Raw genomic sequence first — 18,899 nt, 5'->3', positions numbered from 1 at the left:
ATTTGGAGACTTTCTTGGCTCCAATGTTGCTGCCGCCTGCTCACTGCTGGGAGATATGCTTTTTGTTTTTGTTTTATTTTTATTTTCCAAAAGCACTTATCCCCAGGGTGCAGAAAAACACTGAATTTCCCTTAATGACAGCTCTCCCCTCGCCCACTCTAAGGAGCTCTATCCCTTGCCGCCAGTCCAAATGCACGAACCTGGGCAGAACCCTTCTCACTGGAAAGGCGAAGGGCCGGGTAGCCCTGTGAGCTGCGCCGTTTAGCTGGCCTGAGACAGAAAGTCACGCCAAAGTATGGCCAGGCTTGTGAGCTCTGCCCAAAAATCTCAGAGTGACACTCTTCTCCCCCAATCTCTGCCCCCTTGGAGGGGATTCAATAGCCAATGCCCTTGCTCCGAAAAGAAGGTTAGTGTGACCCCCAATAGATGGAAATGGGACCTGTGACTTCTCCCAGAGAGTGATATAACATAACCCCAGTTCCCCAAAGCTTTCTACTGTGAGTTTTGCTGGACTGGGGCAAGGTTCCTCAGATACAGATTTTAAAAAAATCAAGCCCCACCCAATTTACAGGCCTCTGTACCCATTTAGAGTATCCGCTTATGTCCAGCAGCTGTTTGATCTCATCTTTAATGGGTCTTTGGGCCTACCTATGTCATACAGCAGTGGCAATGGGCAGCCTTTGTTACATTTGGGCAAACAGACAAGGTAAGATGGGAAGAATAAAGCACCAATGACTCTACGGGAAGGTGACCTTGGGGTTAAATCAGAGATTGTGAGCCCCATTCCCGTCTTTTCTGTTTACTCTCTCAGTGTCAGTCAATCTCTATCCCAAATGGAAACAATAAAAGTTACTTATCTTCCAGGGGCACCCTAAGGTTTAATGCATGTTTGTAAAGTGCTTTGAGACCCTTGGATAGAACATAAGAACGGCCATACTGGGTCAGACCAAAGGTCCATCTAGCCCAATATCCTGTCTGTCGACAGTGGCCAATACCAGATGCCCCAGAGGGAGGGATCACAACAGGTAATCCTCACGTGATCCTTCCCTGTCACCCACTTCCAGAGAAACAGAGACTAGGGACCCCATTCCTACTCATCCTGGCTAAGAGACATTGATAGACCTAACCTCCATTAATCAATCTAGCTCTTTTTTGAACCCTGTTAAAATTCTAGCTTTCACCGCATCCTCTAGCAAGGAGTTCCACAGGTTGACTGTGTGCTGAGTGGAAAAAAAACTTCCTTTTGTTTGTTTTAAAACGGCTGCCTATTAATTCCATTAGGTGACCCCTCGTTCTTATATTGTGGGAATAAGTAAATAACTTTTCCTTATTCACTTTTTCCATACCATTCATGATTTTATAGCCCTCTATCATATCCCCTCTTAGTCTCCTCTTTTCTAAGCTGAAAACCCCTAATCATTTTGTTGCCAAAAGGAAGGCAACAGTGAAGTGCAAAGTAATCTTATTAAAGAGCATTGACAGAGGAGCTAGGGCTAGGTCCTTCTGATACTGTCCTCCTTCCTGAGGGAATTCCCAAGGACTGCCACCCTCCCTGCCCTGCTATCCCACTCATGTACCCCTCCTTACCGATTTAGAAGGAGCCCTTTTAATGAGTAGATCTCAGATTTCAATTCATTGATATTCTGTGACTCTAGGATCCAGTTGGTGGAAGTGGTAGCCTAGGACACAAAAATTAGAGGCAATGATGAGTGAGTGGATTGGAAGATAACTCAGAGCTGTTCTCTCTCCTACCCTCTCTCTTCACCACCAGTCTTCAGCAACGGGCTACTGTGCCTGGGCTCTGACATCTCAGTGCTGGGTAGAGGGATTTCTGCAATGTGAACTTTGCATCTGAGCGGCTCCCGATTCTGTTGACAGCTTCCAAAGAAAACTTCTTTGCTCTGATGCTAGGAGGAGTCAAAGATTTCTCTTCCATTCTTGGGAAGGGTTAACCCGCTTCCAAACACACTTTGCACAGATTAGGATCCATGCATCAAGCCTAGCCTTTGCCAAAGCAACCCCAAGGGAGATTTCTTCTCTTTTTCTTAAAAAGGGGAAGCAAGTATTTGCGAGGGCTCTAAACAGAGATCCCTACAGCAAGGAATCTGTAAGAAAACCTAAGTACCTAGTCACAGAACCAGCGCAGCACATCTGAGAATCAATGCGAGCTTCCTCACATGGGCCTGCCAGCATGCCCAGCCCTGACCTGGCTGGACTACTTCTAGAGAAGAGGGCATGAGATTTTCAGTAAAAATTTCAAAAGCACAAGTGATTTAGATCCTAGGTCCCACGGAAAATTGTTGGGATGTATTAAAATTGTTACCTTATGCCTAGAAAGCAGAGTCAATTCCATCCTTTCCTGACATTGCCCTCAGTCAAGGGAACTGATTATAATCTGAATACTTGCACGCTAGGAACCGAACTGACTAACTCAATCTCTCCTAAATCACCAAAAAACTCTACTGTATGGAGGTTCTAGGTCAACTGAGCAATAGATACTTAAAAGCCCAAAGGACTTTCCTCTGGATCAGAACAAGTAGAACTGTGCCTGAACTACCAGACTATCTCCAGGAAGCAGCTGTACTAGGTACTCTCCTCTGGAAATTTCAAGGCAAAGAGCCCAAGTTGGTGGGGAAAGATGATGAGCAATTCACGTAACTCTAGTATAGCTGCTACTGGCACCATATTGAAGAGTAATGTCTGTCTGATAGTGGATGGAAACTGGGGCACAGCACAGCTTTTGGAAGGTTTATTGCAAGTAATAACTTGGCCGTTTTTATTTTATACCTTCATGGGACTAGAAGCAGGATCTCTGCTTCCCATGACCAGACTAATTTTGCCTTCACGTGTACATACGGCAAAGGGAAGAGCTCTCAGAAAAAGAAACAATCTCCTGCATTGAAAGTGCCCCTCCTCCTCCAATCCCAAGAACGGCCATATTGGGTTAGACCAATGGTCCATCTCACCCAGTATCACGTTTTCCAACAGGGACTAGTGCCAGATGCTTCTGAGACAATAAAGAGAATGGGGCAATTTTCAAGTGATCCATCCTGTTCTCCAGTCTCATTTTATGGCAGTCAAAGGTTTAGGGAGCCAGAGCATGTGACTGTGTGCTCAACCATCTTAGCTAACAGCCATGAAGTTATATCCTTCACGAATCTATCTTTTTAAAATCCTGTTATACTTTTGACCATCACAACATCCTTTGGCAAAGAGTTTCACAGATTTACTGCACCTTGTATGAAGTACTTCTTATATTTATTTTAAACCTGCTACCTATTAATTTAATTGGATGAAACCTGGTTCTTGTGTAATGTAAAGGGTAAATAAAAATCCTTATTCACTTTCTCCACACCATTCAAGATTGTATAGACCTGTTATATCCCCCTTCGTCATGTCTTTTCTACTCTGATCAGTTCCTATCTTTTTAATCTCTCCTCATATGGAAGCTGTTCCATGCCTCTAATAATTTTTGTTGCACATTTTCCAGTTCTAACTTTTTTGAAATGGGGTGATCACAACTGCATGCAGCATTCAAGGTGTGGGCGTCTCATGGATTTATATAGTGGCATTATGATATTTTGTTTTATTATCTGTTTCCTAATGGTTCCTAACATTCTGTTAGCTTTTTTTTTTTGACCAATTCAGCACACTGAGTGGATGTTATCAGAGAACTATCCACATTGATGCCAAGATCTCTTTTTTGAGTGGTAACAGCTAATTGAGACCCCACCATTTTGTATGTACATTTGGGATTGTGTTTATTGTGCATTAAACAATATTGAATTTCATCAGCCATTTTGATCCCAGTCACCCAGTTTTTTGAGATCCCTTTGTAACTTTTTACATTTAGCTTTGGACTTTATTATCTTGTGAAATTTTGAATCTTCTGCACATTTGTTCACACCACTGTTTACTGCTTTTTTCTCAATCATTTATGAGTATGTTGAAAAGCACTTATCCCAGTGCAGATCCTTGCGGGAGCTGGCTACTACCTCTCTCCACTGTGAAAGCTATTTATTCCTACATATTGTTTTCTATTTATTCCTCTAACTTTTAAGGAATTACTGATCCAGGAGAGGAACGGCCTGCTCATCTCATGACTGCCAACTTTGCTTACAAGTGTTTGGTGAGAGACCTTGGTCAAAGGCTTCATGAAAGGCCAAGTACACTTTATCTACTGGATCATCCTAGTCCATAGATTTGACGACACCTGCAAAGAATTTTAATAGAATGGTGAGGCCTGATTTCCCATTACAAACGCAGTGTTGCCTCTTCCCCCACATACTGTGTTCTATTGTGTGTCTGATAATTCTGTTCTTGACCATAGTTTCAACCAATTTGCCTGGTTCTGAAGTTAGGCTTACTGCCCTGTAATTTCCAGGACTGCCTCTGGAACATTTTTTAAAATCAATGTTATATTAGTTCTTTGTCAGTCATCTGGCACACTGGCTAATTGAATCAATGAGTGACATAGTACAGTTAGTAGTTCTCCAGTTTCATTCCTGAGTTCCTTCAGAACTTGTGGGTAAATACTATTTCGTTCTGGACACTTATGACTGTTCAACTTATCAATTTGTTCCAAATCCTCCTTGACCGACATCTCAGTGTTGGACAGTTTCTCAGATTTGTCACCTAAAACAATGGCTCAGGTGTGGGAATCTCCCTCATTTCCTCAGCAGTGAAGACTGATGCAAAGAACTCACTCAGCTTCTTCACAATGGCCTTAAAGAGGGTCTTTCTTGAGGGCTCCTTTAGCACCTCAATTATCCAGTGGCCCCACTGATTTTTTGTCAGGCTTCCTACTTCTGAGGTACTTTTTACACTTGACTTGCCAGAGTTTAGGGGCTCCAATTAGAAGGAGATACAAATGGAGTAAATTCCTCCAAAGGCAGAACTGCCTACAATGATTTCTGCTGGCAGGGACTGAGGATGGAGTTAGTGTGAGAACCCCCACAGCCAGTGCTCAAGGACTGGAGCTGCCAACTCCTCCACACAAATTCCAACCGGGAGAATTTGGGACTGTAAGCTCCCACACGGCCTGTGTTCCTGCTCATTTCTTACACAGGCTTCAGCAGGGGCTGGACAGACACAAGCACCTTCACAGCCAACATTCCCTACAGTGATTCCAGCTGGGAGAGACTCAGTCTGTAATAGCTGTGATATACACAGATGCGTTCCCTTGGGATTCACACTCCCAGCCCTCAGACAGCGAGAATCCAGGAGCCACTGTTCTGGCTCTCCAAGACTTGAAAGCTACATCAGCACTTTAACAAGAGAGTGATTTCCACTCACCGGCCTGCACAGGACTCAAATTTCCAAAACACATATGGTGCCAGATGCCTAGGATTTAGAAATAAAATCCGACATCTGGGGCTTTTTAGCTAGTCTCTTTAAAAAACAGTTGTAGAAAATTCAAGGCTTGAGTTTTTATGTAGGTTTTTTAATTACTTAAAACCCCTCTTTTTAATTTTTTACAGCATGCCAGTAGGAGTTTGAAAAGCAGATATAAAAACTTACATTACAGCTGAGAAAACACAGCTTTTACTCTTTGGTTTGTGGGGTTGCCCAAGTCTCTGTACACAGGAGGTTGAGACACCATAACAGCGTGCGTTACCATTTCAGCACAGAAGAGGAAAGAAGGGAGGGAGAACTTTTTAAAGACTCTGTAAACCACCAAGACTCCTATGCCCTTTTCCCTTTCGAGAGCCCAACATGTGGTCTTAATCTTAACACTTACGACCTGAAAACAGTTTTTCAATTTCCGGACTGGCTCCAGGCCATTGACGGGCCACGGTTCCCAAGGAAAGCGAGTGGATAGGTGGATAAATTGGCTTTCACGGCTGGGTTTACAATTGTGCTTCTAAGGGATTCCTACTGTAAGGTATATTCCCTGCACAGCCAGAGCTGGCCCACAGGCTATCCACCATCAAAGTGTTTACAAGAAACTGGAGCCTGGAGAAGGCTGGAGATGGAGGACTCCTCTATAAATACCTAACTGTTTCAGGGATTGCGCTATAGAGGGGGCTAAAGCCCTCATTCTCCAGTTATTGGCAGGCAAAGAAGGCAGTGACTGGTCCCAGGGATAAGGAGAGGAAGGCTTTCATCTCTAGGTCACCTGTTCATATTCAGGAATGACTGACATCTGCTGGCTGCTGGGAGACTGAGAACAGCGGCTGTAAAGCACTTCAGAGATGAAAAGCGCTGCTGTCCTCACAATGCAAACTGATCTTGGCCCAATTCCCAAACTCACAAGTACCCACATAACATGCCAGTCACCAGGTGCAGTAACCAGTCTCCTTGTGATCAGTCTCAGCACAGGCACCAAGAACTGCACAGGCCATGCAGACTGCACTCCAATCTCAGCCTTAGAGATGATTCCTCTTGTTTGGTGCTTGCACTGCTCCTGTGCTTTGGCTGCTCTATGCACAGTCCCTGCCCTTCCTGATAAAGAGTGCCAACGAGGCTGCCAATGTGTGCCAAACTTGAGGGTGGCACCACCTATTGGACTGAGACCACCAAAACCATTCACACAGGTCAGCTAACAGCCACTGGATAGCAATAACATTCAGTTGTTACCTGGCCTGAAATGAAACAGGTGACTCAGGGTATGACTTTACTATGGGCAAGTGAGATAGGCAGAGGGGAACCGATTTACATCTAGTATAGACATGACAAATCAACTGCCGAGTGCTTTCCCATTGATTCCGGTGTTCCACCAGCACAAGAAGAGTAAGCAGAGTCAACGGGAGAGCATCAACCGTCAACTTACCACGGTGAAGATACCGCAGTAAGCATACCTTCCTATGCTGACTTCAGCTACGTTATTCATGTCACTGAAGTTGCGTAACTGAGGTTGACAGCCCAAGGCAGTACAGGCAAGAGGCCTACAATGCAAAAGAGTCCATAGCCCCTTCCCAGTCTCAAGTCATATAATCCAACTGATCTGTGTTTGAATACTTCGCACTAAGGGCACTGATTTGCACTGAGATACTGTGGTGATGGGCACAGAATAGATACCTGCATTAACAGGCACATCAACAGACAGAGGATTAAAATATACAAACATCTACCTCTATCCTTTTCCTCCTTCAGCCCATGGGTTGGAAGAAGGGCCATTTCTGCTCCCTATCATTCCAACTGGATATACAATGAGCTCTCCTACAAGGAACACTAACTGTACAGCTGAGAGCAATTAAGGAGATGGTGGACATGAAAGATGCAAATGACACCCTCTGAGAAGCCCTATATATTAGCTTGGGGCACCCAGTCAGCACCCATTACTCTATCCAGACACCCTTGAGAGACAAAGCTGGATACACAAACTGACCAGACAGGATGAAGACAGGGGCTGGAGAAGCCATGTACACTAAAAAGAGACAGGAGAATTTCTGACAGGTGGCCTAGAGAAGAGATGGAGGTGAATACCTTGGCAGCAGCTAGCTCTTGGGTTAGCTCCTGGATTTTCTGCTGTTGCTGCACCAACAGTTCCTGGACAGACGCTAAAGTTGTCTGCAACTGAGTCACTGTGGGATGGAAAAGCAGGAGTTTCTGTTAAACTGAGACATACACACATATCCTTCCTGCTGTCTAGCTACAAGATGCCTCTGTTCCTGCTATATCTAATTTATCTACAGATGCCTGTTCACCTTAATCCATATAAATTATCTGCACTATGGGTAATCTACCTGCACTGCATCTAACCTCCAGTATTTCTAGTTTATCTTTCCATTGTAGAGATGTCTATAAGCCCACAGTATATCCATCCAAAACCTCTCCTTTCTAATTATATCAGTTTATGATTTGCACATCTCTCTGAACTTATACAATGTTCGTACCATTTATCCACCTCGGGCCTCACACAGGCACATGATACAGGGTTTATCTCTAGTTTTGAAACCCACAGGTGCCTGGATCAATTCCAGAATGGAGTGAGAAAAGAAAGCAAGCCTCTTTTATGCACTTCCTCTGCCAGCAGGTCCAGTTAGCTCCCACCTTGGGACCACCTCTCTTTCACCCCATGAAGGCTGTAACAAACCTGCTATGTTCTCTCTTGTCTCAACAGCTGACCACACACTCAGCACCCTCTCCTGGATTTCAGCAGAAACCTCCCCTATTAGAACAGGAACCTGTGTCTGGAGGGAGAGGAACTGCCTGCAGCTTTGGCGGTTTTAGCTGGAGTTTTCATCCAGTAAACAACTTGACAAAAAAAAATTCTATTGGCGTGACAGGTAACAGCTAATCTGGGCCATCATTAGGGCACTGGGTAATGAACAGGCGCCCTATGGAGTCAATAACAGAGAAGGTGGCTGGGGTCAATGGAGGCACAGTAATTACAGACTCTCTTGACCCTGCTTTGGATTCTTGGAGGCAACGGGGGGAGAAATCACCAAAAAAAGCCCCTGAAAACCTCAGAGAAGCAGAAATTAAAAATGAACTTTACAGCCCTCCAAAAGGCTGTCATTTTATTCCCCTTATTAATATTCTGAGGTTGGGAGCCTTTCCGTAAAAACATAATTAATTGAGGCCGCGCCGACAGTAAACAAGCAATTTCAAATTAAACCGAAATGACGGCGGCTTCATTTGCAAATGTGAACAGATTCTCAGAGCAGATAAATGAAGTCACCACATAAAGTGGAGATGGAGGAGAAGAGGGAGGGGGGTCTGGGCAGGGTGGAGGATACAGGGAGAAGGGCTTTGAGGGGTGAATTGATGGAGTCATTAATCTTTACCTGTCTGTGTCACGCTGCCACTCATCTCAGAAATGTTTGCCTCAATCCTCTGAAGTTGTTTTCTGTCTTCTTTGCCTCCCATGATGAGAGGGAGCAGGTATTTCTGCACAGAGCATGAAGATGTTGTTAAGAAATGGGGATATGCCAGGAGTTTCTTCTAACCTATTCCAAACACCCCAGAGCCCACCAGACATTTTTAACCCTCTCCCAGAAACGGCCATCTTCCCATATGATGAAGAGAGCGGTGCCCTGGAAAAAGGAATTCAAATAAGTCACAAGAAAACAGAAGGACTTTTGTGCTCTTTTCCCCAGAGGCTCTGAGAGAAGGTCCTTGGCTCTATTTAGGAAAATTCTCAGCCTACCACCCTTTCCACAACCATATTCAGAAGGGATTTCAACTCCACTTCACTCATCTCTCATGAGACTATAGCTTTATCCACAAGGAAGGCAATGCAGAGCCTAGAGAAGAGGCGAGCACAGGTATGGAGAGGTCAGGGCATAAAAAGAGAGGGAAGAGAAAATGACAGAGACTGGTAGGTAGTATAGTGGTGGGCTAAGCAGAGTTCTGGGGAAACAGGATTGAGAGAGCAGAGGAGATGGAGCAAAGGTAGAGAGGATCTGAGGTAACAAGTGGAGGCTCTGAGCCATGCACGCAACTGCAAGGGAGGTGCTAATATAGATAATCAGGGCACTAGAGGAGTAGTGGCAGCTCGATGACATCATACACAGTGGCAATGAAATCAAACTCAGCCTCCTCTTGTAACACATTGTAGGCATCCCTAATTACTGGGGTCCCTTCTGGGGCACAGCTACCTAAACTGAGTGTGGAGTATAACAAGAGCACATTCAGGATATGTCTACACAGCAAAGTTATTTTGAAATAACAGCCGTTATTTCAAAATAACTTTACTAGCGTCTCTACACAGCCAAACCGCTATTTCGAAATTCATTCAAAATAGCGGAGTGATTATTTCGAATTTACTAAACCTCATTCCACGAGGAATAACACCAAATTCGAAATAGCTATTTCAAAATAAGTGCTGTATAGACACTTATATCGAAATAGGGGGCCTCCAGCCTTCCCAGGGTGCCCTGGTAGCCACTCCAGCCTCAACCAAGAACACTCCTCTCCCTTCCCCCCTTCCCGGAGCCCTTAAAGGGGTTGACTCTGGCCACAGTGCCTGTGCCAGCTCCAAGCCTGCCAGCCCAGAGCCAGCAGTCACTGCCCCTGACCCACTGGCAGCCAGCCCTCCACCACTCCCCAGAAGCAGTCTGCCAGCTCCCAGGAGATCATGAACCTTATTCAGGTTTGGGGGGGATGCCCCCAACATCCATGATCTCCGCACTAGATGGAGGAACGTGGCTGTCTATGGCAGGATGGCTGCCAGCCTGGCCACCAAAGGCCACATGCGAACCCAGAAGCAGGTTTGCATGAAAATCAAGTTGGTCTGGCAAGACCCCCAACCCTGAGCTTCCCCTCCCCCTTCTTCCCCCTTTCAGCTCCCTCCTCCCAGGTTTCCCCCTCCCCTCTCTTTTCCCCTCTCCCGCCTCCTTTCCCCAGTCTCACCAGAGTTTCATCCCCCCCCTCCTAGTTTTGTTAAATAAAGAGAGTTTGTGTTCATGAAAATACATGTACTTTATTTGACATCAGGAAGGGGGGTTAGGGAGGGATAAGTGGAAGGACATGAGGGAGGAATGAGGCACAAGTCCCCAGTGGGGCAGACCAGGGAGGCTCTTAGTGCTCCTCAGGGTGGAAGCTCTCCCACAAGGCTTCCTGGATACTGACAGCCCCCCAATGGACCTCCCGGATGGCAGCCTGCAGAAAGTGCAGCCAGGCTTGCAGCAACACGTCCACGAGAAGCACCAGAGTGCCATGGGGCAGCTCTGGCTCTATGTTGCAGAGTGCTATGGTGTCCCACATGATGGCAACAAGAGCACGCAGAGACAAAATGCTTTGCTATCCCTCACTGAGGAAGGCAAGCAAGCAGGGAAAGCTGAGAACTGGCTGTCCGGGGGGCAGTCCCTTTAAGCACAGGCCTCAGATAGCCTCAGGCAGCAGCCACACAAAGTAACTCCTGACCTGATGCCCTGCTGGACCTGGTTCCAGCTGGCCTTAAATGCGATTCAGCGTCCTTTCAGTGTGGACGCGCTATTTTGAAATAGCAAAATGCTATTTCGAAATGCATTTTGTGTGTAGATGCGTTATTTCAAAATAACTTATTTTGAATTAATATTTCGAAATAAGATATTTCGAAATAACGCTGTAGTGTAGACATACCCTCAGACACAGCATGAATGGGGCAAGAGGGAAAAAGGAGAGAGGGGGGAGTAACCAGGGTGCATAAACAGTCTCAATTACAAGGAACAGTTTGCCTACTGGCTCCTTCGTAGTCTGCTTTTTTTCCAGAGAGACATACTCAAAAGAATGGTTCTCACACAGGCATGAGGGGTCTAGGACAGCAATATCCGCTTCTTGAATTCGGTGCTGTTGGTTGTAGAGAGATCTAGCTGGTCTCTACATTTAGCTCTGACACACACATCCAGCCACCAGGAATGGATTAAGAAAGGGACTTTAGATGCTGTAGCCCAGGGCCTCAGGCTAAGAGGGGGCCTAGAAAAAGATCTCTGGGCCACCAAATGAGCTAACCTTTTATGAGGCCTCTTTAGTGCCCAGGGTGCAGTCACTAATGCCCCTGTGCATTATCTGGCCCTGTCTGGCTGGGGTGGAGGGGAAGAGGCCAGGAAGGGAAGCAGCTCTGTGCACAGCTGTCTTCCCTGCAAGGCTGGAGCCGAGTCACCACAAGTGCTGGGGGAGTTCCATCCTTTACACTGCCATTACCTACATGCTCTTCCCCTGCAGCTCCCATTGGCTAGGATTCCTGGCCAATGGGAGCTGCCGGTGGTAGTGGCCACAGTACCTGCAGGTGAGCACAGGGCAGGACAGCCCATGCTGAACCACCTGCTCCCCCCAGCCAAAGGGAGCTGTTCCAAGTAAGTGACTGGGACCCCAACCCCTTACCTAAGCCCTGAGACCCCTCCCACCTGCCAACTTCCTCCCAGACTCAGCACCCCAACATCCTGCCTGTCCCTGAGATTCCTTGCATCTTAGGCCCTTGACTCCCTCCTCGACTCCACACCCCAACCCGGACCACTAGCCCTGAGCCAGCTCCAGCACCCCAACTCCCATGCAGACCCTGCACCCACAACCTAACCTCCTGTCCTGACTCCCCTCCTGAACACAAAATCCTTTGGCCCCCACTGTGGAGCCCCTTCCTGCACCCCAAATGCCTCATCTCCAGCCCCACCAGAGACTGCACTCCCAGTCAGAACCTGCACTGACCTTCCCGCCTCAACCTGCAGCCCCCTCCCGCATTCTGAACCCCTCAATTTGGCCCCACCCTGGATCCTAGGGGACCCCACAATATCTAACAACCCAAGGCTCCCAAAAGAGTTAATCTAACTCTGCCAGTCACTCCACTTTCTTCCTTCCACTATTCTGAGGAGCAAGCTGCTTTTGATGACTCCCAAAGAAAACAAAGTGCAGTGAACAGAAGGTTCTGTTCTGAACCTCCTGGAACACTCATACCAATGGCTTGGCAGGGTGCTTTTATTTTTCAGATAAAGGCCACTAGCGCAAGTGCAAAAATCGCATCATCTGCCAAAGAAACGTATGCACCAGTTACACTTGGGGAGCTGACCCAAGGCATCCTTGGCTCCCATAAGCGAACAGGGGCCTCTGCTGGATAACCAAGGTGTCTTGTATGGGCTGGATGGAGCGGAGATCTGCACACAAAGAAAATGGCAGTGGGATGCAGTCTATTGTCACCATCACTGAGACTGTCAGATATTGTCAATAAAATAATGGACTTTTTTGTAGTAGCTGACACTTTACAACAGCAATAAGGCCCACCAGGCAGGCCAGTCTGTTATGAATCCAGTAAGGACCAGTAGCTCCTTCCGCAGTGTCACTCTGGGCATTTATCAACCCCCACCTATCTTTACAGTACGAATGGACCAGGCAGACAAACATCATTGCTCAGCATGAAACAGTCAGAAGCAAGGGCGCAATGGGAACAGCCATGTAAGGAGCTACCTTGTGCAATCCTGGAACATGCTCCCCATACTGACCTTCCCCAGGCCATCGTAATTAATGAAAAGGAAAAATAAAAATGATCGAGGGTGTTTTTAAAAGCATTTAGCTTTAAAAACGGGCTTTGCCAAACACACCAATCTGACCAATTTAATAAAAAACAACCACCACCCTCTCACAAGCCAACTGTTACTTTCCATCTCATTCCCATGCCCCAGACACACCCGCTTTGCAAGTGGAACGTAATATACCAAGTGAGTGGCTGCTGAACTCCATTGGTACTGGAGCCACTTGGCTTTTGACCCCATGCCTTGCTACTCAACCCATGAGTTGGGTTCTCTCCCAACAACCTCTGCAACGTGAGCTGGGGACCAGGTCTTTAGTGACAGAGAAAGAGAGTGTGTCCAGCCAGATAAATGCACAGGGGGTATGTAGGTCTACACACTTGCTATACACATCTACTGGGAAGCAGACAGAACTGGAGTTTAAAATCTTCCCTTCGGCCTACTGACCAGCCAAAGGAGAGCTGTCTCTAGTTCATGGAGGCAATGTAATCTAGTGGTTAGAGCAACAGACTGCACTCAGGACACCTGGGTTCATTCCCTGCTACTGTCACCGGCCTGCTGGTTCAGCTGGGGCAAGTCACTTCATCTCCCTTTGCTAGTTTCCCCAACGACCTCCTTTGTCATGCACTTTGAGATTTACCAATGCAAAGCAGTAGATAAGAGCTATTATTATTAAAGACCTCTGCTCGCCACTTGCTGCATGTCCATATAGCACTGCACATACACCCAAATGAAGACTGATAAAAGCAATGGCTCCAAGGACTTCATTGCAACCAAGAGCCAGCATGGGACATGGGCAATTCCAAGGCTGCAATGGAGCACCAAGGCACCTTAAGGTAGTAAGGAGAGCACTACTTACTTTGTAGAGCTGTTGGAAGCCAAAGGCAATCCCTGCCATAATGATCGCCAACGCACCATAGTCTCGCCATCTGGATCCGGGGGGACCTAATGGCCAAAAGCAAGAGAGAAGCATGGTCAGAACTCACATGCGTCAAGGCTTTTCGGGATCTGTGTGCATCTCACCCAAACACCCAATTCAGGCACAGTCAGGCAGGGTGATGCCAACTCTTATTTCCTAACCCTTTAACAGAGAGAGTGAGGAGGGGATCAAAATCATACCAGCAATTAAGAGTCACATTGGTCCTGTTCAGCCTACAGTCTTCTTGGAGAAGACTCTCAAATCTCTGCTGCATTGACCCTGGCAAGCCTTTTCATTTAGTATTAGCTTAGTCTAATCATGAGAGCAAACAAGGACTGCTTTCACAGATCACTCTTTCAGAAACCTGGGAAGGAGAAGAAATCTCAGGAAGTAAAGGAGGGACAGAAAGGAGAAACGTTCTCTGGAAGTGAAGTAATACTCCGGGGGGGGGGGGGGGGGGAACGGCAAGTGAGTTTACAAGAGGAAGGAAGAGCGAAGTGTTCTGTGACAGCCTTTATGTATGGTTTCCTTAAAATACAGGAACAAATGGGGATTCCACGGCTTTCTTGGCTGAATTAAGAGCAGGGCAAAGGCAAATGAAAAGCAGCAGAGCCGGAATATGCACTAAGACAACTAGAGAGAGTGGAAAGAGGGGTGTGAGATATTTAACACATAGTTTTGCATAGGTGCATAAAGATTCAACGAAGCAAAGATTCAGTCTGCTCCTCTCCTACAAATAGAATCCGCCAGATTCACCCTTTTACCCTCCTTTTGCAGCACTCATAACACTCCTGCTAAGATTCCTATACTGCTCCCCGTTTCCATTAATAATGAGGCTGTAGACTAGAGTGATCTTTCCTAAAATTTGGTGGCAGGATGTGGGCAGACACCAAAGAAGCAAAGGCTGGCAGGAAGCCACTAACCAGACACATTACCTACGAGGGATATAAAATCCTGTTTAAATTACATTATGTTTAATTGGTGAACTAATTAAGCGGGATTCCAAGGGAGAGTGGATGCTGTGGGCCCAGCCCAGCCAGAGCAGCCCCCAACTCCATGGGACTGCTGGCCCCTCGCCCCACAGGGCTACTGGCAGAGGCTGGTCCCAGATGCCAGTTAACCAGTTACCGGTGATCTCCACCCGGCAAGGGTAACTGGCTACTTGTTCACATCCCTATAACCTACTAGTGTTTCAGAGACATAGTGTCTCCTCCAAATTGTCAACTGGGACTTCCAGGAGAGAGAGGCTTAATTGGTGGAGATAACTTTAAACATACCTCTCATCTATCTGGTTCACTCATTGTCCATGGAGATTTCCTGCTGCTTACTCCTTCATTGCAAGAATTCTTCTGAAACCCCAGCCCCTCAGGCGCTACAGATAGAAAATGTGCCCTTAATGGAGGCATCATGGGAACCTCCTATCTTTAAGGGCATGGTTCCCAGTGTACCTACCAAATGGAAATCTGAATGCACCCGAACAAAGCCTGTGTCACCAGAAGGAGCAAAGGTCTCAAGTTACAGTGGGACAGGTCTAGGTTGGATATTAGGGAAAACTATTTCACTAGGGCTGTGTCCAGACTCAGGGGTTTTTTTGGGAAAAGTAGCCTTTTTCCGAAAAAACTTCCCCTGCGTCCGGACTCAAGCCGCGTTCTTTCGAAATTAAATCGAAGGAGCGCGGCTTTTCTTTCGATGGCGGTAAACCTCATTTCACGAGGAAGAGCACCTTCTTTCGAAAGTTCCTTTTTCGAAAGAGGGCGTTCTTCAATGTAGATAGGGCTTCTTCAAAAGAGAGCATCCAGACTCACTGGATGCTTTCTTTCGAAGAAGCAAGCCGCTTTTTCGAAAGTTCAACGTGCAGTCTGGACGCTCTCTTTCGAAGGAGGCTCTTTCGAAAGTATCTTTCGAGGGAGCCTCTTTCAAAAGAGGCTTGCAGTCTAGACATAGCCTCGGAGGGTGGTGAAGCACTGGAATGGGTTACCTAGGGAGCATAGAATCATAGAGCTGTAAGAGACCTCAGGAGGTCACCAAGTCCAGTCTCCTGCCCCAGGCAGGACCAATCCCAACTAAACCAACTCAGCCAGGGCTTTGTCAAGCCGAGACTTAAACATATCTAGGGATGGAGATTCCATTGAATGCCTCCTCAAGGGTCCTGTATTAGCTTCCTCCTTTATCTGGAGAACTCCCTCACCAAACTCCCTGTTAACAGCTGCTGTTCGCAAGCTCCATCCCTAGAGGTTTTTAAGTCTTGGCTTGACAAAGCCCTGGCTGGGTTGATTTAGTTGGGATTGGTCCTGCCTTGGGCAGGGGGCTGGACTTAATGACCTCCTGAGGTCTCTTCCAGCTCTATGATTCTATGAACTTGTAGAACGAACAGTAGTAGTCTGAAGAGCTAAATAAGTGGAGGACCAACAATCTCTGTGAGCGCAGCATCTGCTGCTTTAGTGCTTGTGAAAATCTCTTATTTATCCATTTTCATATTTCTTAAGAGCTCTGCTCAAGATGCAACACCCAGTTCTGAATGGAATAACCTTCCTAATCCAATGTTTCATCCCAGCCAAGCTTAGAGTCAAACAAGAGGGAATCTACTGTCACACTTGGGGGTCAGTGGCTCAGCTGGGATTTGAACTCTGGATCTGCTTAGAATTCCAGTTCTCTGTGCTGAACCCCACCCTAAAAACATCTTTCCCTGACAAAGGAACTCATTCGACGGTGAACTCCCAACCATTAATTAATCTCAGAGGTGCAATGGGTCCCAACTGTGCCCAGCCCTCCTCTAGTTGTCCCCACCTACCACATATCTTCTATGACCTCCTTTGGAATTAAGAGACACCTGTAGATCCCTGTCAGCTTTGCCCTTTCACCTCTCTCATCTTTCCCTCTGTTCATGTAATGCTTGTGCTAAGAACATTTTATTGCCCCCTGGTTTTCATTATTAATGAAAAGGGACCAGAATGATCTTTCCTAAAGTTCAGAGAGTCTATAAAGACAAGAAGCCGAAATGCCATTTTACTCGTTTTAGAGATGTGTGAAACAATTCTGTCTTATAGAAAAAAAGAGAGAGGGAGGGAGGGAAAGATAGATAAAGAAACTAAGCTGGAGAGGGATAGAGGGAAGACTCTGCATCCACCATGCAATATTACAAAGAGGGGACAGTCACAAGGGATCAGAATTATGATTAAGATCCCCTCTCAGTCTCCCTACTGATTGTTATCTAAGCAAAGGACTGAGACTTGGGACTCCAGAGTTCTCCTACAGTGACTTCCTTCTACATTCTTGGGCACTTGCCAATTACCTTGACTTAACCTCGGTGCCTCAGTTTTCCCCAGCTGTAAAATGGGAACTGTAAGACTTATACTGTGAGGGTCAATGACTTAATGCAAAGTAGGTGAAAAGCACTAAATCCTTGAACCCTATTAGTCACTGCATGAAAGGCATGTTGCTCCCTCTTACAGATGGAGAAACTGAGGCACATATGTTCACATGACCTATTGAGGTAGCTCATTTGCTACAAGCAGCTTCATCTATTGGATGGTGATAGCTTGATGGATATTTGCCCAAGGTCACATAGAAAGAATGTATAAAATCTGCATGAATGGAGTCATGGAGAGGGATGCAGACAATGCCCGGGTGATAAGCAAGCAGCTTTGCACACCAAGCTCAGAAACTCCCCTGAGTTTGCTTGTAATTAAGGGGGCTAGAAATGTAAAAATATATAAACCCAATTAATCATTTAAATATTTAAAGTCAGATTTTTTCCTCACTCCCGTATTAGTGTATTTCATAATACCAGAAGCAGACAGCCTTTTTTTTTCCTTTTTTTTTTTTGCTGGGGGTTCATTTCAGACCATGTTTGAACGAGTCAGATTGAGTGATGCTTCCAGCAACTAATCGCATGTCAAATAAAAGATATTTTATGTAATAAATTACCGCTACAAGTAATTCAAATGTCATTTATCAGTTTTATTATCAGTCAGGCAAAGTCTTGTTTCTCTATATTAATCAAAATCAAGCTTTTTTTTTAAAGCAGTTTTGACACCTCTTGGCAAAAGTACAGGAAAGGAGAGAAGGAATTGCCCCCATGGAGATGGGGTGAAATGGTATTAGAAGCATCAAGTTCAAAGACAATGACTGGAAACGTGGAGTTTAATTCCCTTTTCTGCCCCTCAAAAGTTACAGTTGCTGCTCTAAAACCAAACCAGGGACAGATTCTACACTGGCAAGAATCTAAGTTATTTTAGAAGATTTACAGGTTTGTTTTTTTAAAGTACTTGTATGGCTAATAACTATTGTCAATGAAAGATCAAAATTTACTGCCTCCTCTCCCATCACAATCTATGCATCAGATGATATTTAAATACTATATTTGTCTCTTGTATTTTTCTCCTTCGGAATAGTCAAAGTTGCCAAGAGCACTGGAGTCTAAGCACAGAGGAATCTGGTGGGTCTCATAGGATTTAAATTCAGCTCTCGGATTGACCTGCCCTCTGGGAATTTTTGAGCACTACCTACAGAGGTGCTTAGACATTTCGGTGGGGTGAATGGGAGGCATATAAGAACCCAGAATAGATACAGAGCAGAAATGGGTTCTTTACTATACAGTGCAGCGCCAGAAGAATCTACCAACAATTAAGTGACTGGGTAAATTATCATGGAAACAACTGCTCTGGGGCAGAGTTGGGGCTTTGAAGAAATATCCATCAAGCTATCACCATCCAACAGATAAAACTGCAAGTAGCAAATGAGCTACCTTAAAAGTTCATTGGGCCAAGTCTGCAGGGACACTCTGTCCTGCAGCTGAGAGTAACCCATCAGCCATAAGGCAATTCATAGATTATTACTTGTACATTTCCAACAGCGAGCAAAGCACTGTATCGGCAGATAATGGTGACAGGCCTATATCTAACCAGACAACACCCAGCAAGGGAGGGGCAAGTGGAATGGGAAAAGCAATCACGGGATCATAAAAATCATAGAATACTAGAACTGGAAAAGACCTTGAGAGATCCAGTCCAGTTCCCCTGTCCTCACGGCAGGACCAAGCACCATCTAGATCGGGGTGGGCAATAATTTTTGACCGGGGGCCACTTCAGAAA

The 18,899-nt window shown here is 45.9% G+C and overlaps 1 protein-coding gene across 2 annotated transcripts in view; it reads right to left on the bottom strand.

The window, feature by feature from the left end:
- PEX14 (peroxisomal biogenesis factor 14) overlaps nt 1-18,899 on the bottom strand; it is a 117,440-nt gene that overhangs the window by 2,914 nt on the left and 95,627 nt on the right. For both annotated transcript variants that reach the window (XM_006127059.4, XM_089773049.1), the window contains 4 exons: nt 13,747-13,832; nt 8,733-8,835; nt 7,429-7,526; nt 1,588-1,679 (listed from right to left, as the gene is read on the bottom strand). In XM_006127059.4, the coding sequence (XP_006127121.1) occupies nt 1,588-1,679; nt 7,429-7,526; nt 8,733-8,835; nt 13,747-13,832 (379 nt within the window). The remainder of the gene's footprint in view (nt 1-1,587; nt 1,680-7,428; nt 7,527-8,732; nt 8,836-13,746; nt 13,833-18,899) is intronic.

The sequence above is a fragment of the Pelodiscus sinensis genome, chromosome 24, assembly GCF_052426305.1.
Source record: "Pelodiscus sinensis isolate ZL-2025 chromosome 24, ASM5242630v1, whole genome shotgun sequence".
NCBI lineage: Eukaryota > Metazoa > Chordata > Testudines > Trionychidae > Pelodiscus > Pelodiscus sinensis.
This window is presented reverse-complemented; position numbering and strand designations above follow the sequence as displayed.